Below are 26,453 nucleotides of genomic sequence, written 5' to 3'. Positions count from 1 at the left end.
TTAGAAGAGCGCTTTTTTCGGCATAGCGTTGCAGCCATGTAGTACATGAGAATACAGCTCAGACATTTTAACGAACATGCTGGTTAACTAACATTGAATAGTTAACTTTTTAACTGTTACTGTTAGGCTCTTTAGTTATTCAAAGGCGTGTAGCGGCAGTAAGTAACATCCAAATCAGTTTTTCAGAATTTCGAAGACGCGGTTGCCGTCAGCGCTGTGGCCCAACAAATTCTGGCTACGTAACACCAAAATATATGCGCTTTCGAGAATCCTGCAGGTACGGCAACCTCTCCGCTGCACGTAGCACGTCAAAATAGCCAAAATTGGTTGGGGTAAAGCACCGAGGGTAACAGCGTTTTTAAAATTCTAAAAAGTGGCAAATTTAACATACTGTGGGCTACATGCCTCTAATTAAGGAGCCTAACAGTAATGGCTAAAAAGTTTACTATTCAATATTAATTAACCAGCGTGTTAGCACGTTTTAGCTGTATTTTGGTGTACTACACCGCTTACAATGCAATGGCCAAAAAAGCGCTTTTCTAACTCAAAGCGCCTACCTTTAAAAACTGTGTAGTGTCATGGTGAAACACCCTGTATTTAATAAGGGAGTAATTACTCATTGACATCCACCCAAGCGCAGCCATACGGCTACAAAGGAAAGCTGCACAGCTTTCCCGGAAACTTCGTAGTTAAAGAAAAACATTGATCAATTTTTATTGATCAATTCGCTTTCGCCATACCATAAGGTTGCCATCCTGGTTAGCTCAATTGGTAGAGCGACTGCTCCGGTGAAGCGGTGGTCCCGGGTTCGAACCCCGGACCAGGACGAATTTTTGTTTAACTGCGAAGCTTCTGAGAAAGCTGTTTAGCTTTCCTTTGTAGCCGTATGACTGCGCTAAGGTGGATATCAATGAGTAATTACTCCCTTATTACAAATCTACTCCACCTTGGGGTTTTCGCCTAAACATTTGACCAATCCTGTATATGTAGCACTATCGCTCAGATGCACATTAATGAATTGGTTAGTACCTTTTGAATCTCATTAGCAGGAAAGTAACGATATAATACGTCAACATTTATTGCCGAAATCCTCTTCACCATAATGTGAGTTCCCGCGGTTGATGCTGTGAGAATGAATCGTCCGTCTAAGTTCATGCTGTTATTATCTTAGCCACTGCAGGGCGCTGGTTTGCATGATCCACGGGTACATGGAGCACAGTGGCGTCCCCTACTACGACACGCTGGCTACGATGCTGGTGAGACTGGGCTGCTACGTCTTCATCCAAGATCTCGGTGAGCGCTTGTACACCTACAGCCAAGAGCACCCAAATTCTCTGTGAACAGAAAATCTCCCACACTTTCTTCGCCAAATGTAGTCTAATGGACGTACGCCTCTTCTGGCCTTCATTCAAATTGTTAAAATTTTATGAAATTTGCAAGGTCCCATATGTTGTCTAGATCGATGGGAAGGGGGAGCATTTTTTTTTTAAATATCGTCAAGGGATATCTGGCACCGTGGCACAAACATTCTAGCAACTCGGAAGGCTCGAAAAAGCCTTGGTTCTTGGCATTTCAGTATAACAACGCAATCTGGTGGCAATTCTCTGCCTATTTTGCGCCACCTCTTCAATTCAGTGCTTAACGTTCGGCCGCACCTTCAGCCTGGCAGGAGACACTACTTCTTAGAGGCTTTCTTGTTCCGGGAGATATTTGTAAAGAACTATTTGGCTGGCTGCCTCACACGTGAGTGATAAAAGGCTAATTCACCCTGACACGCCTGGACTTTCACAGGAAGCATATAAGTTATTGCTCCCTGACAAATCCTCAAAGGGCATTAGTCGCACCTAACGCCGATGCCATGCTACCCCTTTGTCGAAGTCCAGTAGTCATGCTGAGGCTAAAGTTCTGATGTAACTTCAGCCAACACCACTTAGACGCTTCCTCTGTATAGTGTTGCCTTAGCCAGTGCAGCATTGTTCTAAATACTGGAGTTGTTCTAGCTCGGCACGTATTCCCGGCACGTAGCCAGGGGAACTGGCGTTTCATAAATAAAGTGCCATCGCGGTCTAAAGAGCCAGACCAACTCTTCCAAAGCAGCTGGGTTCAATTCAAGAGAGAGATTTCCGGCCGTTGCTTTCGTAGCGTGAGCTACATTGGTCACAGTCTCGCCGTTTCGCGTGCTCCCTCCGTCGACCGTACTGCGCATGTGCGAGCAGCGAGTGACGTCACTGTGCACAGCTGGCGCGCGCTCGCCGCTGCCGCTGATGCCGCCGGCGCAGAGCCACGTGACGTCACTGCTCACGCTACTTATACCCTGGCATAGCAGAGCTAGTGACCAGTTTTAAGCATGAAATGCTTTTAGCTCCCGTTGTCGGCAGTGTGGTGACGTCACGCCGAGACCGAGAGCCATCATCCGGGCACTGAAATCCACTCATCCGGGCACTGAATTCCAGTCATCCGGGCTCTGAAACGAGAACATCCGGGCACCGTACGAGATTTAACGAGACTCTCTAAGCCCTCCTACGCGACCGGCATGCAAGCGCCGGCTGGTCTCCAAACGAGACAAAAAATAACTGCTGCCAGTGCCTTCTCAATGTTTATCAAGATATCAGTGGAGCTGTGGGTTTGATAATGCACGGAATTATAATTTCCGATTTCTAATAACGCGTGCAAAAAGCACATAAATGCCATGATACACTTCGTTGTCGTACGTGACCTCTTAGGGGCTTCGCGCATCGAAGCAAAGCCGCTCAGGCGCACAGGGGCCCGGGGGAGAAGCGCTGCGTTCAAAGGGCAAGGCATCGCGCCGAACGGGTGGTGGCGTTCCTCCCTTCCTTTACGGTGCGGTTCGGGTGTCCACCGAGATGGCAGAGAATTACTGCGCCATTTCCTTTCCTCAAAAAACCTTGCGTTCAAATGGCAAGGCATCGCGTTGAACGGGTGGTGGCGTTCCTCCCTTCCTATACGGTGCGGTTCGGGTGTCCACCTAGCTGACATTAGGCCCGTAAACATTTCATGCTTACTCTACTCTCGGTTACGGGAGAGGCAGAGATTTTTTAACTTGTCATGACTGGTTAGTCATTAGCTAATTAGTCATGACTAACTAGTCCTTAACTTGTCATGACTGGTTAGTCATTAACCAATCATGACTAGACTAATCAGCAATAACTAGTCATTCACAAGTCGTGACTAGTTAGTCATGACTAGACTTATTAGTCATGACTCAACCGGTCATGACTAGTTAGTCATCAGATGCATCAACAGTAGCAGGCTAAGAGCCTAAGTTGCGTGGAAAGGCTATCGCCTCGCGCACTTTAGATGGTCAAACTGCCCCTGAATTTTTTTTATCGTACTCCGCTTTTATACACTCGCGTTGCATGACCACAGATCCACTATCGCAGTCGCAGCTGCCGATGGCTGCTGACGTCACGCGTAAACAGGATACCACGGTTCCAGCACAGAGTGCAGGAACCCTCAGCGCTAAGCAGGAGCCTTCTTCGCATCGGATTTGCGACCAATGACGGCTCTCGCCGAATGTTTTCAGCTAAGCTAGACTGAATAAATTCATTTCCTTTTCCACTTTCAGTAGGCCACGGTATGAGCGAAGGAGCCCGGGCGAACGTGAAGACATTCGACCACTACCGGGACGACATCCTGTTGCACGTGGACAAGACAAGGCGGAAGTTCTCACGCAAGCCCGTCTACCTGCTCGGTCACTCCATGGTCAGCGTTCTTCACTCGTGGATAGTACGCGCCGCTGTTAGCGCATTTCAGCACACTGGCCTTCCGCAGAGTTTTGCTTTCCGACGCAATTTTAAGCGAGCCAAGAAAGGCCAACTGTTAGCGCAGGTCATCTGAAGACATTTATTAAGGCGGAAGCCTTTAATTCCTCATCGTTGCAAGCAGCAGTTGTCGACAGAAATGTCACGCTTTTCAATTGGTCCAAACGGTCGTGACGTCACAGTGTGCGAATTTCAAACGGGGCCAATTGTACTTTGGCTTCTAACCATGCAACCAATTAAAGGGATCGTATAGTGATGCTCCAAGTAGGTTTGACTGAGTTTAGTTAATTGCTAACTTAACGAATTAGCCTAATTAACCTTTCTAGTCAGGCCAGATAAATAAATAAAACCGAGTAAGAAATCGGTCGAGTTCGGGAATCGAACCCCGGTCTCCGGAGTGCGAGACGAGCATGCTAACCACTACGCCATGCCAGCTCGATGGTTTGGAACGAACAAAGGCGCGTCTAGTGAATACGATGTCTTCGTTCACTCCCATCTTCCTCCCTTCCCTTACGGCGAGGTTCAGGTGTCCATCGAAGTATGCGAGACAGGTACATTTCCTTTCTTCAAAATCCAATTTACCGACAAGCAAGGCGTAGAACCGAACGGGCGATGGCGTTCTATGGACTGTCTGGCAGCGTTGCAAGACGCTGTCGTGTTCCGCTCTTAGAGGCGAAGCTTAACATCTTAACCACACATCAGTGACACAAGCAGCAACACGGCGCTTGAGGCTTTCGCCTCACCGCACTTTAGGTCAACAAAGTGCCCCCCTGAATTTATTCGCTTGGGTATTATAGTTCGTTGCGTTGAAAAGTATATAGTTAGCAGTGGACTCATTAGCGCCGAGAAACACGCACAGGTGGTCGACTCGCGGCCCGGGGGAAAAAATTCAGACTCAGTACTGAAGTTCACAATGTATAAAAAACGTCTGCGGGCTAACGAGAGCCTCATGGCTCTGATCAGCCTACAGTCATTTTCTAATTGCCCAACGTTCTTGTGAGTGCCATCGATACGGCTCAGCCGTTGTGCTGCTATACCGGCCACAACGTTGCAGGGTGTGGGAGCAGCTGTAACTATTTCTTTCAACCGCTTGTTACGAGGATAAGCCAAACAACCAGTCACACGTCCATTTGACTCAAGATATGGTAACTTACTCAAGCTTCGGTAAGTTATTTTCAAGAAGTAGCATAGCGCATTCGCAAGACCGACAAAATGCAGAACGACACCATACAAGTGCCTCCCAGAGTCTTTCCTCTCCGCTGTGTCCGTATTGCGAATGCGTTTACTTTTTCTTGAAACTATGAACCATCTACTCAGTCTGAAAGTTCAGTTGAACTATGGTAACTTACTACCCCAAGAGAGAGAGAGAGAGAGAAAACTTTATTTACAAAGGAATTCGGGGCACGCCCCAGGGTCCCCGCACGACCCCTCTGCACTCAAGTGTTTATGTTCCTGAGGTCCATAACACTGGCAGCACGGCCGGTGGCGATGGTCTGCACGGCCGGGTCCTCCGAATGCAGCAGGGTCTCCCAGTCCTCCCAGGTCTTGAGGTTCTCTAGGTCCCGCGGGGGAGGGTCCGCCGGGCAGAGGGAAAGGATGTGGAGGGAAGAAGCGAAGGGTTCTGGGCATAGGGCGCAAGCAGGAGTGGGGAAGGAGGGATGATAGTGGGTTAGGGTAAGGGGCGACGGGAGAGTACTACCCCAACAGGCTTCAATTTTGGCGGACACCATAGGGGACCGGTTTGCTGATGAAACTCCTCAGTGAAAGGTGTCTTCGTTTTTCGTCGCACACGGCAGTACCTGTAATAAAGCGAGTCGCATTGACCGCCACGGCTCCGATACAATTAATCCATGACCTTGCGTAGTGCGCATTTAAAAAAAAAAGGCGTCGTTCATAAAGTAAAGCTATTGGAGGGCTGGAAAAAAATCAAAGAGGAAGGGTCGAGCATGAAATACAATCCACGGCATCCTTAATTTTCACGGACGTGCGCCTACACTGTTTTTTTTTTTTCTAGGGCGGGACGCTGGCTCTCTTGGCGGCCCAAAAGCGTGTCCTCGACTTCGCCGGGATCATCCTCGTGTCACCGCTGATTGCCCCGAGCAAGGAATTGGCCCCCTGGTACAAGGTGAAGCAGCCCTAGAAGTTAATACGTGTCCTTGGCGGACGCACTCTGATACAAATGGTCTACAGACTTTCTATGGACTCTTTTTATAGACTCTCTTGCTTTCCTTCTCTTGCTTTTATAGACTCTCTTGCTTTCCTTTCCTTTATCTGTTCATAGTCACTAGACTGTCTATAGGAAAAGTGTCTACGGAAATTATTTTTTTAAAACATGCGACGTTCTAGCTGTTACGAAGATTTTCACCGAAGTATCAATCTCATCTATTTACTAACCTCAAGATCTCCACTAGCTCTCACGACAGTTTGAAAGCCGCCATCAATTGTTATCTGAATCAGGTTGCTATTATTTCCGTTTGAATATTCCCTCGTTGCCAAGAGTAGACATTCCGTGTACTTAGTGATCCAAATCTACACCGGGACTTGGAACATGCTCTGCCCCTGAAAGGAAGTTCCCCAGAGGACTGCTCACTGCCTTTTTACTTCCTCATAGGCTAATTCGTGCTTACAGTGCATCATATTGAAACGTTTCCTACATACCTGCTTGGAGTATTCAGCTGGTTCTTACAGACAGGACCGTTTACGTATACCTGCATTCCTTAACATGCACAGGAGCATGCAGATCATTGCAAAATTGTCAGCAGTGCTTGCAGCAGTACGTGAGATAGCAAAACTGTGGGCGCAAAAATGCAGCGAGATAATTAGATACCGCCACTTGTACTAGTTCAACGTCAAAATTGATCCTTGTGCGAGCGTTTCGATAAGTTTTCTTGCAACGATAATGCAGCGGTAACGTTCATTCATGTCATGGTCGATATGGGCTGCCCAGTTCGACGATAGGCATGCAGTGCTCGAGCAATATGGCTTCTGGCCCTTAGGAGGTCAAGCCCTTGATGTATGGGTGAAATTACTCTGATTAAATGTGATTGCCGCAGCTAAAAGGAAGCTATCGTGTCGAAGAATGCAGCGTCGATGCTGTATATTTCATAAAATGCCTGCGAGCAGCCCTCTGCCATGTTCTCAACGCAGCCCGTAACGTGTCCTCATCGTACTCACGCTATGGTCTATGGTCTGTAGCGTGCGTACGCCCTCAAGGAGCGGTTAGGTACGTAGCGTTCTGCGCATGCTCATTCGTTAGCCGCAGTGTCACTACGTGCCCTCAAATAAAGGTGTACAAAATCGCTCAAGGGGAGTTACTAACTTTTTATATGGCATTATAAGGCACAAAATGAATAAGGGAGAGGCTGAAAGTCTCAGTCCGGTAGCCAACGTATCAGCTAGTGGGCAAGTCCTCGCCCGGTTTCGACCAGACGACTTTGCATCCGGTCAGACGACGCCTGGCCAGATGCAAAGTCGTCTTGTAGAAACTGGGCGAAGACTTCTCCTCTTGTTGAAACGTTGCCAAGCGGACTGAGCCTTCCAGGAGGCTGGAAGTCTCAGTCCACTGGGCTGGAAGTCTCAGTCCGCTTACCAACGTAACAGCTAGTGGACAAGACCTCGCCCAGTTTCGACAAGATGACTTTGTACCTGGCCAGGCATCCTCTGGTTTCAATCGGGCGACTTTGCATCTGGTCAGACGACTCCTGGCCAGATGCTAAGTCGTCTTGTAGAAACCGGGCGAAGACTTCTCCTCTTCTTGAAACGTTGCCAAGCGGACTGAGACTTCCACTCCGCTGGAAGTCTCTGTCCGCTAACGAACATTTAGACAAGAATACAAGTCTTCGCCGGTTTCTGCAAGACGATTTTGCATCTGGTCAAACGACGCCTGGCCAGATGTGCGCGTTCTGAAGAGTCTCTACCGCCCCTGCCCTCTGACTACCTCTGTGAAGGTGCTAAAGCAACCCATAGTCTCAGGTCCAACGCACCTTTTCTAATAAAGCTTCCCTACTCGGCACACACAGAGAACCACGACCAAGATCCTTGGGCGTTTGGTGCCCAGCATGCCCGTGGCAGCGCTGGACCTGACGCTGCTCACTCGGGATGCCAACGTTGTGCGCTGGCAGAAGAACGACGCGCTGCGCTACAAAGGCCACATACCGGTAGGCTGGGCAGCTGCGGGTGTAGTGGCACTGGAGGTAAGATCCATGTATCAAACCACACAAATTTGTTCTTTTTCAGCTACAGCTGTTAAAAGCACGTTTCCGTGTTTTTTCCGCGTTGGTGTACCGCCGCACCCCGCTAATTGGCCTGCATACAGAGCGCCACTAATGACATCCCTGCAAGCACCGCTTAGCGGCAGCTTGCCGTACTGGGTATTCCGAAAACAGGGACGTCACGAGTTGTAGTGCAGTGACGTCACGTGCACTCTACTCTACCAGAGAAGAAGACAATTAATAATCCATAATAACAATGAAATCACACTGACCACAGCGAAGATCCGTCGCTGCATCTCGTATTATACAGCGAAAACCCACCTGTGAGATTCCTTAATCCCGAGAACCTTAAAGCTGCGTCCAACAAATAATCTGAAGATGCCGAAAGGCGTGACAATTAGTGGTCATATCTAAAACAGTGGAAGTAAGTAACGGGAGATAAGAGGAATTACGGGTAGAGCGAGAGAACATGGTCAAAGAATGCAGCGCGAAAAGACAAGGACAAACGAAGAAGTGCACAGGACTGGCACTGTTTTGAGATAGAAGGAGAAGATCCTGGCCTTGCAAGTAGAGATCGCGATAAGATTCACGCAGGTTATGGCGGCATCTTGCTTGCTCGAGGTAGAGAAGAGCCCACTGTAGAGCGAGAGAGTTTAGCCAAGGGGGAGAAGAAAGCCCAGCAGAATGGCCTCAGAGGAGTCAGGTTTGGACATGTATTCAGTCAAGGAACTCTCCACGGCCCACAGATTATGGGGATAAATTGATACTTATCTGATGTCTCTTTATTATGAACCCTCTCGGAGGCTTTTTTTTTTGCGGGGGGGGGGGGGGGGGGGGGGGGAGGGGGGAAGGGGGGGGAGCTGTAGGGTTTCCACGTTTAACCGCGGCTGACAAAAATCAAAACCGCCGGGACCCCACCTTGTGATCGCGCGCGCCGACCACGGCGGGCCTTGCTCTGAGGTTACAAACGAGCGACACTCTGGCTGACACAAACAGGCATTTATTGATATAACAACAATAACGCCAGCCAGCAACAAAATGCGCTAAGGAATTGAGGACGTCCGACTCAGCAGCACAGTTACGAGCGAATATTCACCCACGCTAGGGCAGGAGAGATACTCCACGGCGGACGCGACGAGATGCGGGAGAACGTTCTCCCTAACGGCATCGCCCCGCTAGCTAAGAGCGGAATGTCGCTCGGGTACGTCAGCGCCCCAAGAACTCCCCACACATCGAGTCGTCTCCAACGCTCACGCGCGCAGCAATCACGCCGTCCTTGGCACTCGTGTCGCTGCGACACCAGTGCCCTCCCTTTTTAGGGTAACTAACTAGAGGAAGCTAACAGCAGGGGACGAGCGGGGCTAAGTCCCCACAGAGCATACCGGGAGCTTTTGCGCAGAAATGTTATCACTAGCACCACTGCGTAATTCTGGATATGTACACCTTCTTCGTGTGTTATACTTTTCGTTTCGTCTACCTCAGCTGCATTAGTTCACTGATATGATTTTCTTTTATCTTGTTTATCTGTCGTTGTTCGCTATTTGGTGCGATTCGCTTAGTTCCCATCTTACTATATACGTGATATCATCATGCAGGGGGCCTGTAGGGTAAATAATAAACCGGTAACTAGTTTGTTTGCCCACAGCATTTCGAGGCGCCATCAATTCTTGGGGGTGAGAGGTCGAAACTGCCACTACTAGTGTACCGCGGGTTGAGGATTCATGTTCAACCCTTGATAAGAGATCTTCGGCTAAAGTAGTGCGTTTTCGAGCTTTATAGTGAGACCCTGACGGCAACCGTACCATAGCGGTGACCTAGTGGTTTGAGCATGCGCCTCTCATACGAAAGGTGCGTGCTTCGACCCATAGCGCCACGGGGTACCCACCGCTGATACAATGGGCACAAGCTTCCTCGTGGCCTGCTACTCCATTTCTCCGGAGTTAAATACTTGGGAAATGGATAGTTGACCCCACTTTGAGTCGACGAAAACACTTGGGGCCATGGCACTCTTTGGCCACATATGCCTTTGCACCATAAAAACACATCGTCCCCTAGCAGCACACCTACAAGCCTAAAGGTCTTAAGGGACACTGAGGGCAGGCACATACATTTTGGTTTCTACTCAAAACCGTTTCCATGACCCCTTCTGGGTATGTTGACGTTTTTCCTGAAGGAAAAAACGCATTTATTGCTGAAAACAATTATTGGGATTATTTTTTCTTTCGTGCTAATGGATTCAAACTGGCTACGACCACTTCGAAAGGGACTCGATTATAATTATTTGGAAGTGAACAGCAGGGTAGTATATAGCATCACGATCCTCGCCCAAATCTTTCTCGGCGCACTGCAATAGCTTGCGAAAATGGCCAAGGGTGGTGGCACCTATAATTAATTTTTTTTTTACCTAGTCTAGCTCGTAAAAGTTCTCCTTTATGGGGAGCAGCGTCTGTGTGATCCCAATACAGATATATCCCGACATGCACCTACGGGGCAGAAATTTGGAGGCTAACAAAGAGGGTTCAGCTGAAGTTAAGGACAACGCAGCGAACTATGGAAAAAAAATTATAGATGTAACGTAAAGAGATCGGAATCGGGCGGTGTGGGTGAGAGAACAAACGCGCGTTAATGATATCCTAGTTGAAATCAAGAGGAAGAAGTGGGCTTGGGCTGGGCATGTAATGCGAAGGCAAGATAACCGCTGGTCCTTAAGGGTAACGGAGTGGACTCCAAGAGAAGGCAAGCGTAGCAGGGGGCGGCAGAAAGTTAGGTGGGCGGATGAGATCAAGAAATTTGCGGCGATATGGTGGCCGCACCGGGCAAAGGACAGGGTTAGTTGGAGAGACATGGGAGAGGCCTTTGCCCTGCAGTGGGCGTAGTCAGGCTGATGATGATGATGATGATGGTGATGATGCACCAACTCAAATTTCTTCTGAGCGTCCTTTTAAAAAGATTAGAAAGACGGATGTCGTTTCCCCGGGGGCAGAGTTCTAGAGCTCCTGGTGTACCATATAAGCTGCCCACTGCAAGGCTGAAACGCAAACCACGTCTCCCGAACGTCTCCCACTAGTGGTGTACAGTTTCACCAGGACAGGACGGAGAGGATAGGACTCTCGCACGCGCGCGCTGAATGCCAGTGAACTGCTCGCCGCAGCTGTCGATTCCACTGCCCTCTCCTGATTTCGTTCAGCATCTACACAAGAAAGTGCACCTGGTCCAGGTGCCATTGCTGGTCCAAGTTGGCTCAGCAGACAAGATATGCGAACCCGCTGCTACGGAAGAGTTTTTCCAGACCATGCCCAGCACCGACAAGACAATGAAGGTGCAGTAAATTGGCATATTCACTCCGTGTATATTCTTTAATTTCCGTCGTGTATTCTGCATACGACGTCTGCCCATTCTTTTAGCAACGATGGCTGCGCTGGTACCTGCTCCAGGACTTTATCACATCGCCGACATTGTCGGCGTCCAATTTCGTATTCCGAAGCCGGGGCACGCAGATTTGCCCCGCTGAAGCTGTCTGCCGCAAATGTGTTTCATTCGAGCGAAATGAGGACATCTCTCTTCAATTTTTGTTTTCTGTTAAAATGGATAACATGGCTGATTTTGGCCAAGCTGACGTTTGTCTCTAAGCAAAAGACGTATTTATTAGAGAGAAAATTAGATTTAAAGATGGAACATTTTTTTCTCTTCATTACCTCGTCAGATTTGTGACTTATGAAAACTGAAAAGTACTCCACGATCACTGGCAAGAAGGGAATATCAGTGTAGCCTAGCCTCAGATGTCCACGCAATAAAAAAATTCAGGGGGGGCACTTTGTTGACCTAAAGTGCGGTAAGGCGAAAGCCTTAAGTGCAGTGTTGCTGCTTGTGTCAGTGATGTGTGGTTAAGATGTTAAGCTTCGTGACCTAGATGGAAAACCTGCCTCCTAGGTTGCTCTCTTGGCGCCACCTGCCAGTCATGCTCAGGGTGTTGCACACACGGCGATACCCGGCTTTGCCTAGCAGAGTGAACCTACCGCTTCGAAAAAATGAACCGCAGAGAGTGACCGGTAGGAGTGACTGCTCGATTCAAGATAAATTCGAATTGGAACCTCTTCACGCGACTGCAGCTAGTTAATGAACTAGCACGTTGCTGCTGCTCTGAAGCTCGCAACGTACAGAAACGCAGATCCCCCACGCTTTCGTCCCCGCATAACAGGTCTACCCGGGTGCCTACCACAACATCCTGGCGGAAATCGAAGGCGTGTCCGAAAAGGCGTTCCAGGACATCGCGGACTGGATCGAGCCGAGGCTGCCGCCTGAAAGCGCAACGCCTTCCCTCGACTTATCACAGTCGAGCAAACAATGAGACGTAGCCGCCAGGGCTGAACGAAGAAAGAGGGAACGTCACTCTTGCCTTCAGCAACTAAACGAGTCATAGCTCACGGTGCGAGCGAAATGTAGATTATGTAAATGTGATCGTGCCACTAACGGCAACGAGAAATACTCAAGAAATACTGAAGAACCTGTACCATTGCAGTCTCTTCTTTCGTGCCGATCTTTGGGCGACGCGAACAAGAAGTAGTATACTGTACCCGGTCGTCTTTGTAGTGCTGAGCATACCTGTTCATGAGCTAGCCATCTGGAGGTCGATCAGTGGAAGCTTTCCACGTATGTTATTCACCTGTACTTATTTTATAGTTTGTGATTTTGCTTTCGCTTAAATGTTATATTGGCATAGCAGCAACCAGCAGCCACCGCTTTATTATATTGAATGTGCCTTGTTTCGCGTTACGCAGTCGTCTCGATGGTTGTAACCACGAGGTGATCTGAACTCCTAACTACTTATATTGGTTTTTGATTGTATGCATAATGTTTGATAACCTGAATGATTGGTGATTTGCATAACTGAGTGGCTGGGCTTATTTAATGATTCGCTGATTGCTTCATTAGATTTTTTTCTTTCGGACACAGTGCAGAACTTGGTTCAAGAGATCTTTTTATAAAGCACTGTTTATGCTTTGGATAGCGAAAAGTATTCTAAACTTGCTCAGTGAATACATTGGTCTAGATGAGTTGACTTATTCTCGAAAAAAATCTCCAACCCTAGAGTACTATGTGTTCGTCGTTTGTCTGTGTTTTTCTCGCGAGTGCGCTTTTGTTTTCTTTTCTGGCATAAATTTGTTAATGCGCCACAGTAAAGGAACCCTGCTACATTCGTTGCACAGTGCAACTAAATCTACTAAAAGAAAGCGAAGATCAGCTACACAAGAGCCGTTTGGTGTCAGTATTAGTCGAATACTTCCAATTTCGTTCCAGTGTTTTTACCTTTACATAGTGAGTTTTGCGAGAATGTTTTTGGTTATGACTGCTGTAGAAGTGTACCCAATGTGCAATCTGTGTAAGTAACCAACCAATGGGATATGTTTTAGCCGTGCAGTGCAGTATTTAGGGCACTGCTGAAGCTGTAAACCTGTTAAGGTCAGCAGAACCCTTGTCCTAACCTCTGGATATTTTTTTTTGGTGATTACGGGATCTGTAACAGCTGGGCTAGATGGCTCAGAAGGAAGCCCTCGTTGGCTGACAACATTTGGCATAGACGGTACCAACAGTGGATATGCAGCTATAATCTTTTCTTACTAAAAGTCTCTTAATGGCATTTTAAAACAGATGTGTCTTCTCGACCACACTTTGATGAACCTTGGCCAAGCCCAGAGTGGCAAACTACGGGGAACCATGGCAAATGTCCACAGCAACAAGCACATACTCTACTGTGACCTACAAATAATGAAATATTTATTGTCTTTATTTCTACAGTGACTACACATTTCAGAAACAAAATGCAAGCAAGTGAAGACCATATGTAATTTTATTTTCAGCCTTTAGCTGTACTTCACTGACTTGTTAACCACGAGCCAACAGTTTTGTATGACATACATAGCAATAGTGTGATCCCATGAGACTCGACATGTTTATGTAGTTTTGCTGCTTTGATGATGCTATGAAAGTGAAATCCATGACCTGTGAGAAGACAAAGCTTTCACGGTAAGATAGAGGAATGTTTTGCGCTGCACACACTCTGGGAGATATGACAAGTTTATCCTGCAGGCAGTTTTAACCTCTATATGACTATTGGTTATGTGCTGTGATGTGGATCAGGGCCTGTCAGAAGAGGATCAGACTTCTTTTCTTGAATACAGAATGTGTTATTGGTCTCAGAACAATAGAGGCTACCACAGAATGTCTCGAACTCATTTAGGTTGGAGTCTTCTTTTCTCTTCGCAAAATGCAAATTAAAAATTCTCTGCATGGGATCATGGTGGCCATGACAAAACACTCTGGAAAATAGGTTTGTTTTGTTTTTTTTTTTCATTCGACACAATATATTACGACTTAATTATAACGTCGCTGTTCTCGAGGCATGTGTGTGCTCAGCAAAGCCAGAGGAAAGAACTTAAGAGCCTCTAATGAGTATTCAAAATCGAAAATTTAGGTAAGGTTCATCATGTGCAAAAAGTCGTCCACATAGATGGTACGCTTCAACAAAACTACAAAAAAACGGCACTACTGAAGTGAAAAAAAAAGAGCAAACTAACATGCAGCTGAATGCCCAAAATGCAGTGTAGATGGCAATCTCCGTGACTCTACGTCACGTTGCAGCTGGGGGGTAGCGCCCTCTGTTAGGCTTCAGGACAAAGCTCTCACTGTTCCCACAATGTATGGCGCTGAGTATTCGCAGAAAACTTCTTATTGCCAAGCAGACACACTCTTGACTTTTGATGGATGCTTGGCTGGAACAACGCAAGAAGTCAGCGCGTCAACGCTGGCACCGGAGTCTGCTCCAGGGAATTGAGAACTCTGCGACTGGTGAGTGGTGGCTGCGTCATCGGCCCTGACAACCTCCCATTTTGGTCAATCCCGACTTGAGCCACTGGAGCACTGAATACAGCATCCTTGCTCTCGAAGACTCTTCGCTATCTTCGGTGTTAAAGAGTCGCACGTTACTGTCCAGGGCGTACCTCATGCTGGAAGAGAGATCACGAATATAGACTGATTTTAATCGCGGAACTGAAACGCGTTATCCAAAAGTAGCGAGCATGAGTGCTTCTTTAATAACAAGGCTAAATGTTGTGCTAGTCGCTGCATCACTCGGAAACAACAGCGATACAGTGACACGGATACTGAAAGTGCAGCCGTACAGAATGGGGCGCTACTAACAATGAAACTTTTGCAGCGACTGCTGTTAAGACGATTTTCTCCATTTCGGCAGCGCCGTCGGCGTAGCATGACAGCTGCAACACTCCACGCTTATTGGTGAAAACATAGTGACGCCATGAGCGACGTCATGGCAACGCGCCACGCTGAATGGCGCGAACATAAATGCGTCATTCGTGATCTCACGAATTCCCCTTTCCATCCCTGGCCTCTCTCCCTCACCGCGTGTATCAAGCCGAAAACCAGTCTTTCATGAGAACCTGCATTAACGTGCGTGACGAATGATTACTGTAAAAACTGGGTAGGAGGTCCCATTACAGTCTCTGACTTCGGGACCTCCTTCTGCATAATAAGCTGTACTCTAAAAATGTATCAAGAAATAAAGACTGATTCTGATTCTGAATTGTAAAATGTCTGGTTGCTGCCAAATAACTGGTTGCTGTAAAAAAAATGCAGCAGACATCCTCATCCGTACCCAGAGTTACTCTACATTACGACTAGTATCATAATTTTGGCCCATCCCAAGGTCACTTCGATTGGCATTATCCCAAGGGTAAACGTACGGTATTTTATCTGTAAACTATAAAAGGTTAAGGTAGAAATGAAACAAAAGATAAAGCATCGTTTTGTGTCAAACAACGCGGCATGCTTCTTACGAAAAAAGGCTTAGGTCACCGGTTGCGCTTGACAATTTAAAAATGCATTCATTTTTATGAAAGCACCATGAAAGGTTGGCTTACGCATGTTCGCCAATAATGCTCGCTTAGTGTGGTGAAATGTCTACAAGCAAAAGCAGGACAATTCGTGTTGTAAAAGCACTTAAGGTATAGTGAAATTTTGATAGTGAAATCAGAAATTCGAATTTTAATGGGAAGTTAAGAGAAAAACGTTCAAAGAAAGCCATGTTTCTTCTGCCACTAACATTATCTGTACGTTAATGCCATGATGAAGAGCGACTGCATGGTTTTCTTTTTTTCAGCCTTAGTTCAAGGACTTGTGAAATCTTACTCGTCCGGAAGGTTTTGAAAACTGGCACCCAGTTATCGCTTTATACTAGTGCAATACCTAGTGCAAAGCACACATTTTATTTTTCTGTTAGAACTGCTATTGATTAATTAAAACGTTGCACAACAAAATCTACATGGTGGGCATTAGTTCTTAGATTAACGCATTACTGGCATAGCCGCTCATGAGAACGATTAGCCTACTACTAAGAACATGTGGCAAAGCAAGCACTGGTTGTGACCGCTCAAGACTGAGCAGCTAAATTAGACAGTAGCGATATCCCCGCCAGATGTGCAACGATGAAATACGGCCGCCTCTTTTTCCGAGAAACAAGGAAGCAGACTAAGGCGCTCGTCCTGTTGTCTTCTTTTTGCTTCTCAGTTTTCTTTGCGCCCCCATTTTCATCATCAACAGCTTCCAACAAGCTCAACATTCCATTCTGCTGAAGCAAAAAATGTTGAACGAAGACATACACAACTTCACCATCCTTCTCGTAGGGTTCGCTGTCTTGGCCGAAGATGAAGTAGCGCCCTCCCTTGGAGAGGTTGGCCGTGTTGCAAAACTCCTTCGCCACGAACACTTTCAGGCCTGTCATGGCGGAGGAGCTGTTCTCTGCGCCTAAATAGGTTAACATTAATCGGTGTTGTTCACGTGGCAACAGATGGCAAGCACTCAAAGACAGGTTTCGTCCACGTGGCAACAAATTGTTACTGCTTGATGAACGGCCAAAGCGCTCGTCATTCATAGAGACGGAGAAATGGCAGATTTAACCACATAACCTAGAGATAATCGTATGTCGACCCCGCCATGAGAAGTGTTCAATTTATTTTTCGGGGACATATTACATAATGCTCATGGGTGACAGTCCATGACAGAGCGGACGCTAAAAAGTAGGATAACATGATTGAGTACGATGGAGAATCACATGAGGTGAGGTAGATTGGCCCCGTTACTACAGCAGCATTGCGCAACATGGGCTCACTACCGCTAGCCAAGTGCATCGAAAAGCTTCTATAAGCCGCCAAATCCCCTGCTTGATTCTTGAAACGGAGCATGGATCGCCATGATGTTCTTAACAAAATTAGGTGGCCCGAAAGTTTTTGTTGGGTAGAATTTGGCTACACACAAACTTACGGTGACTAGCTTGTCTGAGAGCTGGAACACTCACGAACTCCACAGGTGCGTCTCGCCGTGAAGATGAGACGCATAAGCGTTGCGCTGAAGGTGATTGCCGCGAAGTGTGAATGCGTGCCGGTGTTTGCAAATGACAGCGAGCATCGAAATTTCTTGGCTTGAGGAGAGCCCGAAAGCCATTGCCTCAATTCACTCCCTTAACCCGCCGAAACTGAACGAGCGGGCTGGCCGCATCCGGACACATGTCATGCGTCGAGTTGCTTAATGCTTTCGTAAAACAAGGACCGGCAAATACTTTTCGCTCCCGCTGTCGGCGAGACGCGGGTGACCTTGACGCCTGAAAGGAGAACACGAAGCCGAACCTAAACGGGCATTGCGGAACTTTCAGTTCACCCGTCCGTGGTGCCTATGTGCTGCGCTGCCGCCGAAGGAGCGCATGCGTCGTCAACAGTGTCTTCGGGTTCCCGTGGTGGTAAAAGCCAGCGCACGAATTGAAGCTGCCCTGCAGGTTATGCGAGGGGAAGAATTTCTCATCATCAAATCTCGAGTATCCGTCAGCCGGTGGGGCGTAGTTACTGAGAATTTTTTGAAGGACGCCTTAGCATCATATCATGACATTACTGATCATTTTAAACTAGAAAGGAGGATCTTCCCCTCTCCAGACAAAACCTTAGATAAGGAGCAGGAGACCAAATGGAGGCGACTTCAGACGCGATCCTTCATGACTCCTTAATTACTATATAAATTCTATCACGGTGATCACGACCCCGAATGTACACTGGTTTATGGTTTATGGGGTTTTAACATCCCAAAGCGTATGAGGCTATGAGGGGTGCCGTAGTGGAGGGCTCCGGAAATTTCGACAACCTGGGATTCTTTAACATGCCCTGACATAGCACAGTACACGGGCCTCTAGAATTTCACCTCCATCGTAATTCGACCGCCGCGGCCGAGATCGAACCGGTGTCTTTCGGGTCAGCAGCCGAGCGCCGTAACCACTGAGCCACCGCGGCGGCCGCAATGCACACTATGCGGCGAGATAGCCACTTACGATCGCATATTGTGGATCTGTAAAAAGGGGCCGCCGCCGGAATCTGTAATACAAGTTATTCCTACTCTGGAGCAATGGCAGACCTAATTGGTGACCTCACACCTGGTCGTTCAAATACAGGCCATTTATTGGGCTACTCAGGTCGCTGTCAGCCGTGGACTGATAGCCACCTAGCACGGATCATCTGCATTTTGCCTTTTCTGATGAAATAAATGTTTTGTAATCCAAATTCGGTTTCGGTTCAAGGATCGTTTTTCAAGGTTAAGCTGGCTTTAGACAAAGATCAGCGAAATTGCACTTCAGCTCCATCTTAAAGGTACACTGAAGAGGAATCTGAACTTGTCTTTTTGCCGCGGGAACGCGATCTACACGTTCCGAGCTTTCTTAGAAACCTCGAGTTATTGCCCTGTGTGGCCGATTTTCCTAATTAAATCGAATTAACGTCCGGCTCCCGCCTTTTTTTTTTTTTTTGAATGATCGTACGATGGGCGGAGTCGACCAACGCGTGGAGTGCCTTTCACCCAGTCCCGTGGCGGCTTGCCGCTCTGCCATCGGCGGAGTAATACGTAGTAGTCCGTAGTAGGAAATAGTCCGCGCCGATTTTTATTTCTGAGGGCTTATTTTGCGGATATATTATCTGCGAATGAAACTATTTATTCATGGAAACCTAAAAAAGAAAATAAAGCGAAAGCAAAGCCTCCACAGAGCTGGCTGAAAGGCACTTCACGCGTTGGTCGACTCCGCCCATCGTACGAGGCAGAATTCAAAAATAAAGGCGGGAGCCGGACGTTAATTCGATTTAATTAGGGAAATCGGCCACAGAGGGCAATAAGTTGCAGTTTCTAAGAATGCTAGGAACGTGTAGATCGAGTTCCCGCGGCAAAAAGACAAGTTCAGAATCCTCTTCAGTGCACCTTTAAGTGTACGACGCACCATCGTTAATGCGTTAAAGCCGAAATGTACGGAATTGTTCATTCTCTACCTTGCATTCATAGATCGCTGAGAGTCCTCATACCACTCCATGGAGGAAAAAAAATTAGGAGGAAGCGCGACGTCAAGCGGATACCCTTCGCAAGCCAAGTGCTCGTAAAGCCGCTCCCTCACCCGTTTTTCGCTCTCCGAGTCAGTCCCCTATGTTTTGGCATTGGTATGTTTTAGTGCGTACGTGTGCCGCGCTGGGCCGCGCTTGCGCGCGCGCAGCAGGGCTAGATATCACCAGTGTTGTCGGTAACGCGTTACAAGTAACGGCGTTACCGGTAACGCGTTACTTTTTTCGGTAACTTAGTAACGTACTCGTTACCATTTCGGAACTGTAACGGGTAACGTACTTACGTTAACATTGTCCGGTAACGTGAGGTGTCACGTTACTAGTTACTTTTTATTTCAATTGTCCCCCTCCGCCTCTTTTCCAGAGAAAAAAAAACGCCGAAAATGGTGTTGCAAATAAACAAAATCTACCGGTGTTCTTGACGACCCTTGTTGCGGCTCACATGCATGCCAAAAAACACCTGCCCTTTACGATGTACTCAACTAAAAAAAAAGCACGAACACGCAGTCACACACTTGCCTTCACCCCCAAACCACCCACAACTCTCTAAAGAGTGGACGCATGCCAAGCCACCAATGGACCATTTGGAGAAGTCTAAGTCAGTTTCTGCGTAAGCTTGTTTTTCAACCAAAAGGTATCGTTCCCAGGCGACACTCTCGCATTCTTGGTGGAAGCAGTTCCCTCTTCTGAGCAAACTCATGAATGTCGCCAGTTTACTTCAAGTTGGCCCCAAGAGAGCCGTCGAAAGAGTACAATGATACAGCACAGAAAAGGGTATTGCAGTCAACCAGTTGTTTCTATCTGCAACTGCGGCTACGTTTTGCGAACGAAGCTGACCTTGAACAGCTTGACGTAAACACTCAGCATTTTTGCAATAATTATGCAGGTTCAAGTAAAAAAAATTGTTTATGTGCGCAAATATATTTTTTCTGAACTATGACATTTAAGTATTTCTTTATTGCTACACAATTTCCGCGTAATTTCGTAAGCAGAAGCACACCAGAATTACTGTAAATTTGTTGAGTTCAGCTATGTTTTCTTTGTGAAGTTGGAATTATATGAAGTATGAGCTTTATAAAATTGTTATCTTGAGTTCTTACAGCGAGGACGCACTGATCAAAATTTATGGCCATGGAGTAACGGCAAAGTAACGTGCGATACTTTTTTTCGGTAACGGTAACGGTAATGCGTTACCTTTTTTTGTAGGTAACGTAGAGCGGTAACGCGTTCTTTTTTTGTTAGTGTAACGAGTAACGTATTTAGTTACTTTTTTTCGGTAACGCCATCAACACTGGATATCACTGCATGCTATCACGTGACATGCTCACAAGGTGGGGGGGGATGAACCGACTCTCTCCTTTTTACTATATTTTTACTTTTTAAGACTCCCTTCAAGGCTGTCGCCGGGCACTCCCTCCTGAGCTTTTCTTTTTTTCCTCTATGTACAACTCCTAGCGCAGTGGTGCAGCGGTTAGGCGATGCACCTCTGCCCTGGGATAGCAGGTAGCCTGCAACAAATAACGTTTATAGCTGCAATTGTGATGCAGAAAAAGTTTCACTGTACCTTCTTTCACAACGGTGTCCACACGGAAGTCGATGTAACGTGAACCGTTGACGATCCTGTTGTCAGACACGTTTCCGATCCAAACTGAGAACGATAAAGAAAAACTCAATATATCAGTCAGAGTCTTGAATACACTTCCGCCGGAAAGCTTTTATTTTTCCTAAACAACACTGAAGATAATACGTTACCGAAATCATGCTCCTGGCACGTCCGTTCGGCTAGCTTCTGCCTTCTCTTCGAGTCCGTTTCCGATCTCTCGACGTCGCTGAAGGGCTCTTTCCTCGGGCATGCCGCTGAGAAAAGAACATTTTTGTAAAGCTGTTCGTTGAGAGGGAGATCTGATTGCAACACTAAGAAAATATAAAAAATCTTTAAGTGATATAGTGCGACAATCCGTTTTGCAAGCCATTTAGTAAAAGCAATTTAGAACGTACAACGGCAGCCTTGTAACGTGTAACTCATTATTGTATGTGGGCACCGCCACCGTCACCTACCTAAAAGCGAGACTGAGGTGACCACTGACTCAGGGAGCCAGTTATGCGCTCTTCCTTTCCTCAAAAGCAATACAGGGTTTAAACTGCGAATAAGATAAGACTATTTCCTTCATGCAAGCGGGCCCTGGAGTTCATGAAGTGGGCCGGGAACGCGATCCAACCGAAAACCGTTATTGGAAGACGCCAGAGTATGCACGTCAGCGTATAGACACCAAAATGGGCCTGTGAAATGCCCAACCGGCCAGTCTCCTGTCAAAAGTTGCCTGCCACTCCACACCTCTCGGCCGCTAATGCCAATCAGTTTTGGCTGATTAATGTACTAGGCCGGTAAGCTTAGATCGTTTCATTTCATTTTTTATGTGCTTTGTGACCGACCCCATATAGGCCACACCCCTCAAACACTAGGCTCGGTCCCTGTGACACAGAATTAACGCAGGGCATGATATTGCTTGCGCCAATCCCAGAGAACGATAGAACGATAAATGGAATCGATATGGAATGGTTATGTTATAGCGATCCTATTCTCTTCATTGAACTCTAAGAACAAATGCTCGGCAAAAAGCGCAGATGTGTCAGGTAAGTAGTTCTTGGGGTGGTATATGCAGCAATTCCTTTTCGACTCCCTTGTTTTGTTTTTTTTGTTTACTCCTTGCGATTGGCTAAGGTTACGTCACACCACCGCCAGACAGCAGCGAATGAGGAGTAGGAAACAATAGATGCGGCGTCACCTGAACGTATCACGAAGAGTGAAAATGAGACAACTCGAATCGCATAGAATGCACTGGTTACTGGGTAACAGAGTTAATCCTAACAGCTGTAAGGTTAATCTGTCAGGCAGCTTTTTCTCGCACTCCTTAACTTTGCAGGTCTTTGAGAATGTTATTACAATATGTATTACGTCTATATGCAGCGATTAAAAGTTTTGAAAGCATTCTATTTATTGCCAATCTCTGAAACGACCGTCGTTAGATTTCTTGCAAAATCGCTCACATATGCCATCCGTGTGCGAATGAATGCAGCAAAAAAAAATTCCTCTTACATTCCTTACGCTACACAAAAAAGAGAGTGGACTTAACGTCAGAGGCACGTGAATTACACAGAGTCTTTCTTGTCTGTGCGTACAGCAGTTTCCGAAAATATTCTGCGGCCTTTTGCCAACGACTGGGAAGGAAATTACACCCGCGCCTCTATGACCTTGAAGCAACGGATGCGCAAGAATTCCTACCATTCTCTGGGCCAGTGCTGTGACTCACTCCCCAGCCCCCTAATGGTGGTGATAGATGGTGGGTGTGACGTAATGCACCCGCGTCTCAATAAAGGCCTTCACGAAGCACGTAGCGTGGGACGTCACAGTGTTACAGCGTTAAAGTGTTTTCTCTTGCGCTCACCTCACCCTATGCCTCAAAATTCCCTTCAAGTAACTCCCTCACGGTTAACTCTGTACTCGTAACATCGGAGGAAAATAGGAGCAACCTGTCCTCTAGCTCACATCATTGTATAAACGGATGGGCGCTAGGGACAAATTACTCCCTTTTTAGTCCCTTCCGTTTAGAGCGTGGGAAACACCCACAAGCTTTGGACGATCGGTGTCGAGCGTGTGGCCTGATGTAATACTGTTTCGTTGCGGCTGTTCCGACGAACGGCTCAGCGAAGAAGTGCGCTTACCTTCGTTTTCGCACATCAGCTTAATGAGTGGACTTGTGGAACCGGGCCCGTAGAATTGTGAACACGAGTGCTCTGAAAGAAGAGAATACTGAGCTATAAAACACGATGTACGTCGAACCCGTGTGTTTTCAGTCTGATGGTCTTAATATTTCAGTTCTGCTAATGCCAGCTGTGAACTCCTCCATAAGACCCATGTATTGAGTCTAGCTGTCTAACAGGGCCAAAACCCCGAGGCTACCTGATTTATTTCGCAATTATTTTGTTGTTCTGAGCTTCTCAAACCCATATTTGCTACTGAGTTTGTTGGAACAAAACCAGTTAATAGGCAACTCTCGTGGTGTCCTCTTACTGTGTCCCGTCCTTGTGCTGTTTCAAATATGATTGGTAACCAACAAGCACATTTCACAACCCTTCAGTAGCTGATTGTCATGCCACCTGCCGCTGTTAGATGAACTTCTAGGCGCACTTCGAAACTCGAACACAGTATAGAAACCGAAATTGCAGGAGGCCACCGGAAGTTAAGTGCCTGGCCCAAAGGAAGCGCCATTATCTGTTAGCCGTCGTGAAGTGGCCACAGGAACAGCCAGCTTCGAGTCGGAGTTTCCCATTTGAGACGTAAAAGAGCCCTGGTTAATTCTACAGCTCGTGATGGTAACGGCAGTGATGGTGGTGGCTTCCTAGTACAAAATAGTATTCATTTTATTCTTGTACAGAAGATAGTCTTTACTCATTTACCCTGAAGGCCCTTTCGCGCATCACATAGGAGGAAAGCGGGGGGGGGGGGGGGGGGGCAGTAACTTTTTCTCACAGAAAATTCTCTCAGAGAAAATTGTATCCTGCGAAAAGCACAGTAAGAGGCCTGAGTAATGAACTGCCCACATGATGAACTGTTCCCATCAATAAATTGCTGCCACATTGCAGCACACTCTATTAAATTCGGTCGAACTTTTTTCGCTCTCCTTCCATCATACGACTCTTCCGATGCGCAGCGAAAGCTTTAAAACCGTGATCTGTGGCGTGGAAAAAACTCGTGGACACATAAGTTCAACTTAACTGCATGTGCGATAGCGTCAAAGAGTCCTTACGACCGCTTGGGTGTCCACTGGCACACCTTTTCACAGACATTGACACGCTTGTTGCCATCACATACTGCTATGTACCATCATATACCATTAACTGGTGACGCTCATTACTGGTTATGGCACTCGGCTGCTGACCCGAAAGACGCGGGTTCGATCCCGACCGCGGCGGTCGAATTTCGATGGCGGCGAAATTTTAGAGGCCCCGGTACTGTGCGATGTCAGTGCACGTTAAATAACCCCAGGTGGTCGAAATTTCCGCAGCCCTTCATTACGGCGTCCCTAATAGCCTGAGTCGGTTTGGGATGTTAAACCCCTATAAACCATAAACCATAGTTACCCATCCTGATTAATTAACTCCTTCTGTAATGTAATTCGCCTACAGCGCAGTGGGAGATGCTTGTGCAAGATTGCCGTTTATTCACTGAACTAACGTTCCTCAGCGGTGGAGGTACCATGCCCGGCTCCCCAACCCAACGACAGGGTTCGATACCACGTGACACCCTTTTTTTTCTTTCAGCAGAAATGCTTTTCTACGCCGCTACGCTCCCGGCCAATCAGAATTTTCCAGTTTTGCCGACGCTAGGTTTTTCGTGTAACGGGACCGTAAATGTTATCGCGTTACAAAATGCTTCACGCAAAGAAAAGGACTCACCTGGGTTGTTGTAGTCGTACACCTTCACAACGGCAGACTGAACATTGTAGACCACATGCTGGCGTTCTATTCTGAATTTAACGCAGGTCGGGGATTCCGAAGATATCTGTCAAGTGGTGAACGAAGACGCACGTGATTTATCGAGATATTGTGCTTGGCGTTTTTCAGCACAGGCAGTGACAGTACTTGCTCACCTTTTTAAAATAAAGGATCACATATTTCGCAGTCATTACATACTCCGCCAAAAGGGAGTTGTTGGCGTTTCTTATCTAGAAGAAGAAAAAATATTGAGGGCAAAAAAAATTAGGCTCATGTGCCCATACGCCATAATATAAGCACATAAACACCAAAACGGTAGCTGTAAATCTGGCATAAATTAAGCTGCTAATTGAACAGCCCTCGCTGCTCAATAGCTTTGCTCGGATTTTTAATTTCAACGCAGCTATCCACGAAGCTTTACATATGGACGAAACAAGCCGCTATACGGGGCACCAGCTTCAGCAGCAAGCCACTGTACTGACATCCGATTGCGTGCCAAAGCATTTTCATATGGAGACTTTGGCTTTATGACTTTATGGCGGTTTAACGTCCCAAAGCGGCTCAGGCTAAGAGGGATGCTGCAGTGAAGCGCTCTGGAAATTTTGACCAACTAGGGGTTCTTCAACATGCACTGATATCGCAACGGAGAGACGTTGATGTGCTAGGAGTGTCATGAATAAAAAAGATGGTTTAACAAAATTAGGCATGCAGGTGGGCAGAATTAATTAATAGCGCTTGTCCATTTTCTTTTTAAGGATGGAGTTAGCCGAAACGCATTTTTTTTTTTAAGATTTTTCAATGCGACTTCAGGGTACATGGCAGATCGGAAGCCTGTGATCCCTAATATCTCCATCACCATGTTCCTTCTCTCCCGTGTATGCCCATCCGCCGCGACGGCTCAGTGGTTATGGTGTTCGGTTGCTGACCCGAAAGACGCGGGTTCGGTCCCGGCCGCGGCGGTCGAATTTCGGTGGAGGCGCAATTCTAGAGTCCCGTGTACTGTGCGATGTCAGTGCACGTTGAAGAACCCCAGGTGGTCGAAATTTCCCGAGCCCTTCACTACGGCGTCCCGCACAACCTGAGTCACTTTGGGACGTTAAAACCGCCGCAAACCAATAAACCTGTGTATGTCCTTGAATGACGCAAGAAGCTTTATTCAAGTTGACTGTCTCTTAATCGACTCGGAGCGTACAGCTAAAGCTTCACTACCATGGGAAAAGTACTAGAAGAGGCTGTATATATAGCTTACTGCTTCCAGATCCTCTTCTACGGCCACGAATCCACTCAAGAGGCCGACTTTTATAAGAGCCATATTGGAATCCTCAGAGCCGATGTAGCTGAAAGGATGGAAAGTCGGAACCGCGCTTTGAAGAATATACAGGGTCTGTTCTGAAAGTAGTAGGACTGGCTTTTTCCTGGGCGAACGGGCGTATGAGAGGTGGTTTGCGCGTGCAGGATCGTTGAAGGGGGATATTGGGAATGCTGCGGAAAATGGGCAGTCGGCTCTCGGCCGTTGAAGAGATGAGGTCGCT

The 26,453-nt window shown here is 47.1% G+C and overlaps 2 protein-coding genes and 1 non-coding gene across 5 annotated transcripts in view; 2 read left to right on the top strand and 1 right to left on the bottom strand.

The window, feature by feature from the left end:
* Positions 1 to 753: 753 nt before the first annotated feature.
* TRNAT-GGU (transfer RNA threonine (anticodon GGU)) lies at positions 754 to 827 on the top strand. Its single transcript has one exon. It is a non-coding gene; the product is annotated as a tRNA-Thr (tRNA).
* Positions 828 to 1,176: 349 nt separating this feature from the next.
* Positions 1,177 to 14,704, top strand: LOC149335429 (monoglyceride lipase-like). The gene is made up of 6 exons (XM_089552120.1): positions 1,177 to 1,293; positions 3,587 to 3,723; positions 5,797 to 5,907; positions 7,802 to 7,975; positions 11,181 to 11,312; positions 12,192 to 14,704. The coding sequence occupies exons 1-6, from the start codon at positions 1,194 to 1,196 to the stop codon at positions 12,339 to 12,341; spliced, it is 804 nt and encodes a 267-aa protein (XP_089408246.1). The 5' UTR covers positions 1,177 to 1,193; the 3' UTR covers positions 12,342 to 14,704.
* LOC149335428 (complement C3-like) overlaps positions 13,747 to 26,453 on the bottom strand; it is a 70,912-nt gene continuing 58,205 nt past the window's right edge. For 2 of the 3 annotated variants that reach the window (XM_089552117.1, XM_089552118.1), the window contains 8 exons: positions 26,171 to 26,258; positions 25,077 to 25,151; positions 24,883 to 24,988; positions 23,149 to 23,220; positions 21,178 to 21,282; positions 20,990 to 21,073; positions 16,666 to 16,810; positions 13,747 to 14,997 (listed from right to left, as the gene is read on the bottom strand). In XM_089552117.1, the coding sequence (XP_089408243.1) occupies positions 14,856 to 14,997; positions 16,666 to 16,810; positions 20,990 to 21,073; positions 21,178 to 21,282; positions 23,149 to 23,220; positions 24,883 to 24,988; positions 25,077 to 25,151; positions 26,171 to 26,258 (817 nt within the window). In that variant the 3' untranslated portion in view covers positions 13,747 to 14,855. The remainder of the gene's footprint in view (positions 14,998 to 16,665; positions 16,811 to 20,989; positions 21,074 to 21,177; positions 21,283 to 23,148; positions 23,221 to 24,882; positions 24,989 to 25,076; positions 25,152 to 26,170; positions 26,259 to 26,453) is intronic. The other variant, XM_089552119.1, reaches the window with a different exon arrangement.

Source organism: Amblyomma mixtum, chromosome 7 (assembly GCF_055824585.1).
Source record: "Amblyomma mixtum isolate Tamu chromosome 7, ASM5582458v1, whole genome shotgun sequence".
NCBI lineage: Eukaryota > Metazoa > Arthropoda > Arachnida > Ixodida > Ixodidae > Amblyomma > Amblyomma mixtum.
Note: the sequence above shows the minus strand (reverse complement) of the source record. Positions and strands in the feature narration are given on the sequence as shown.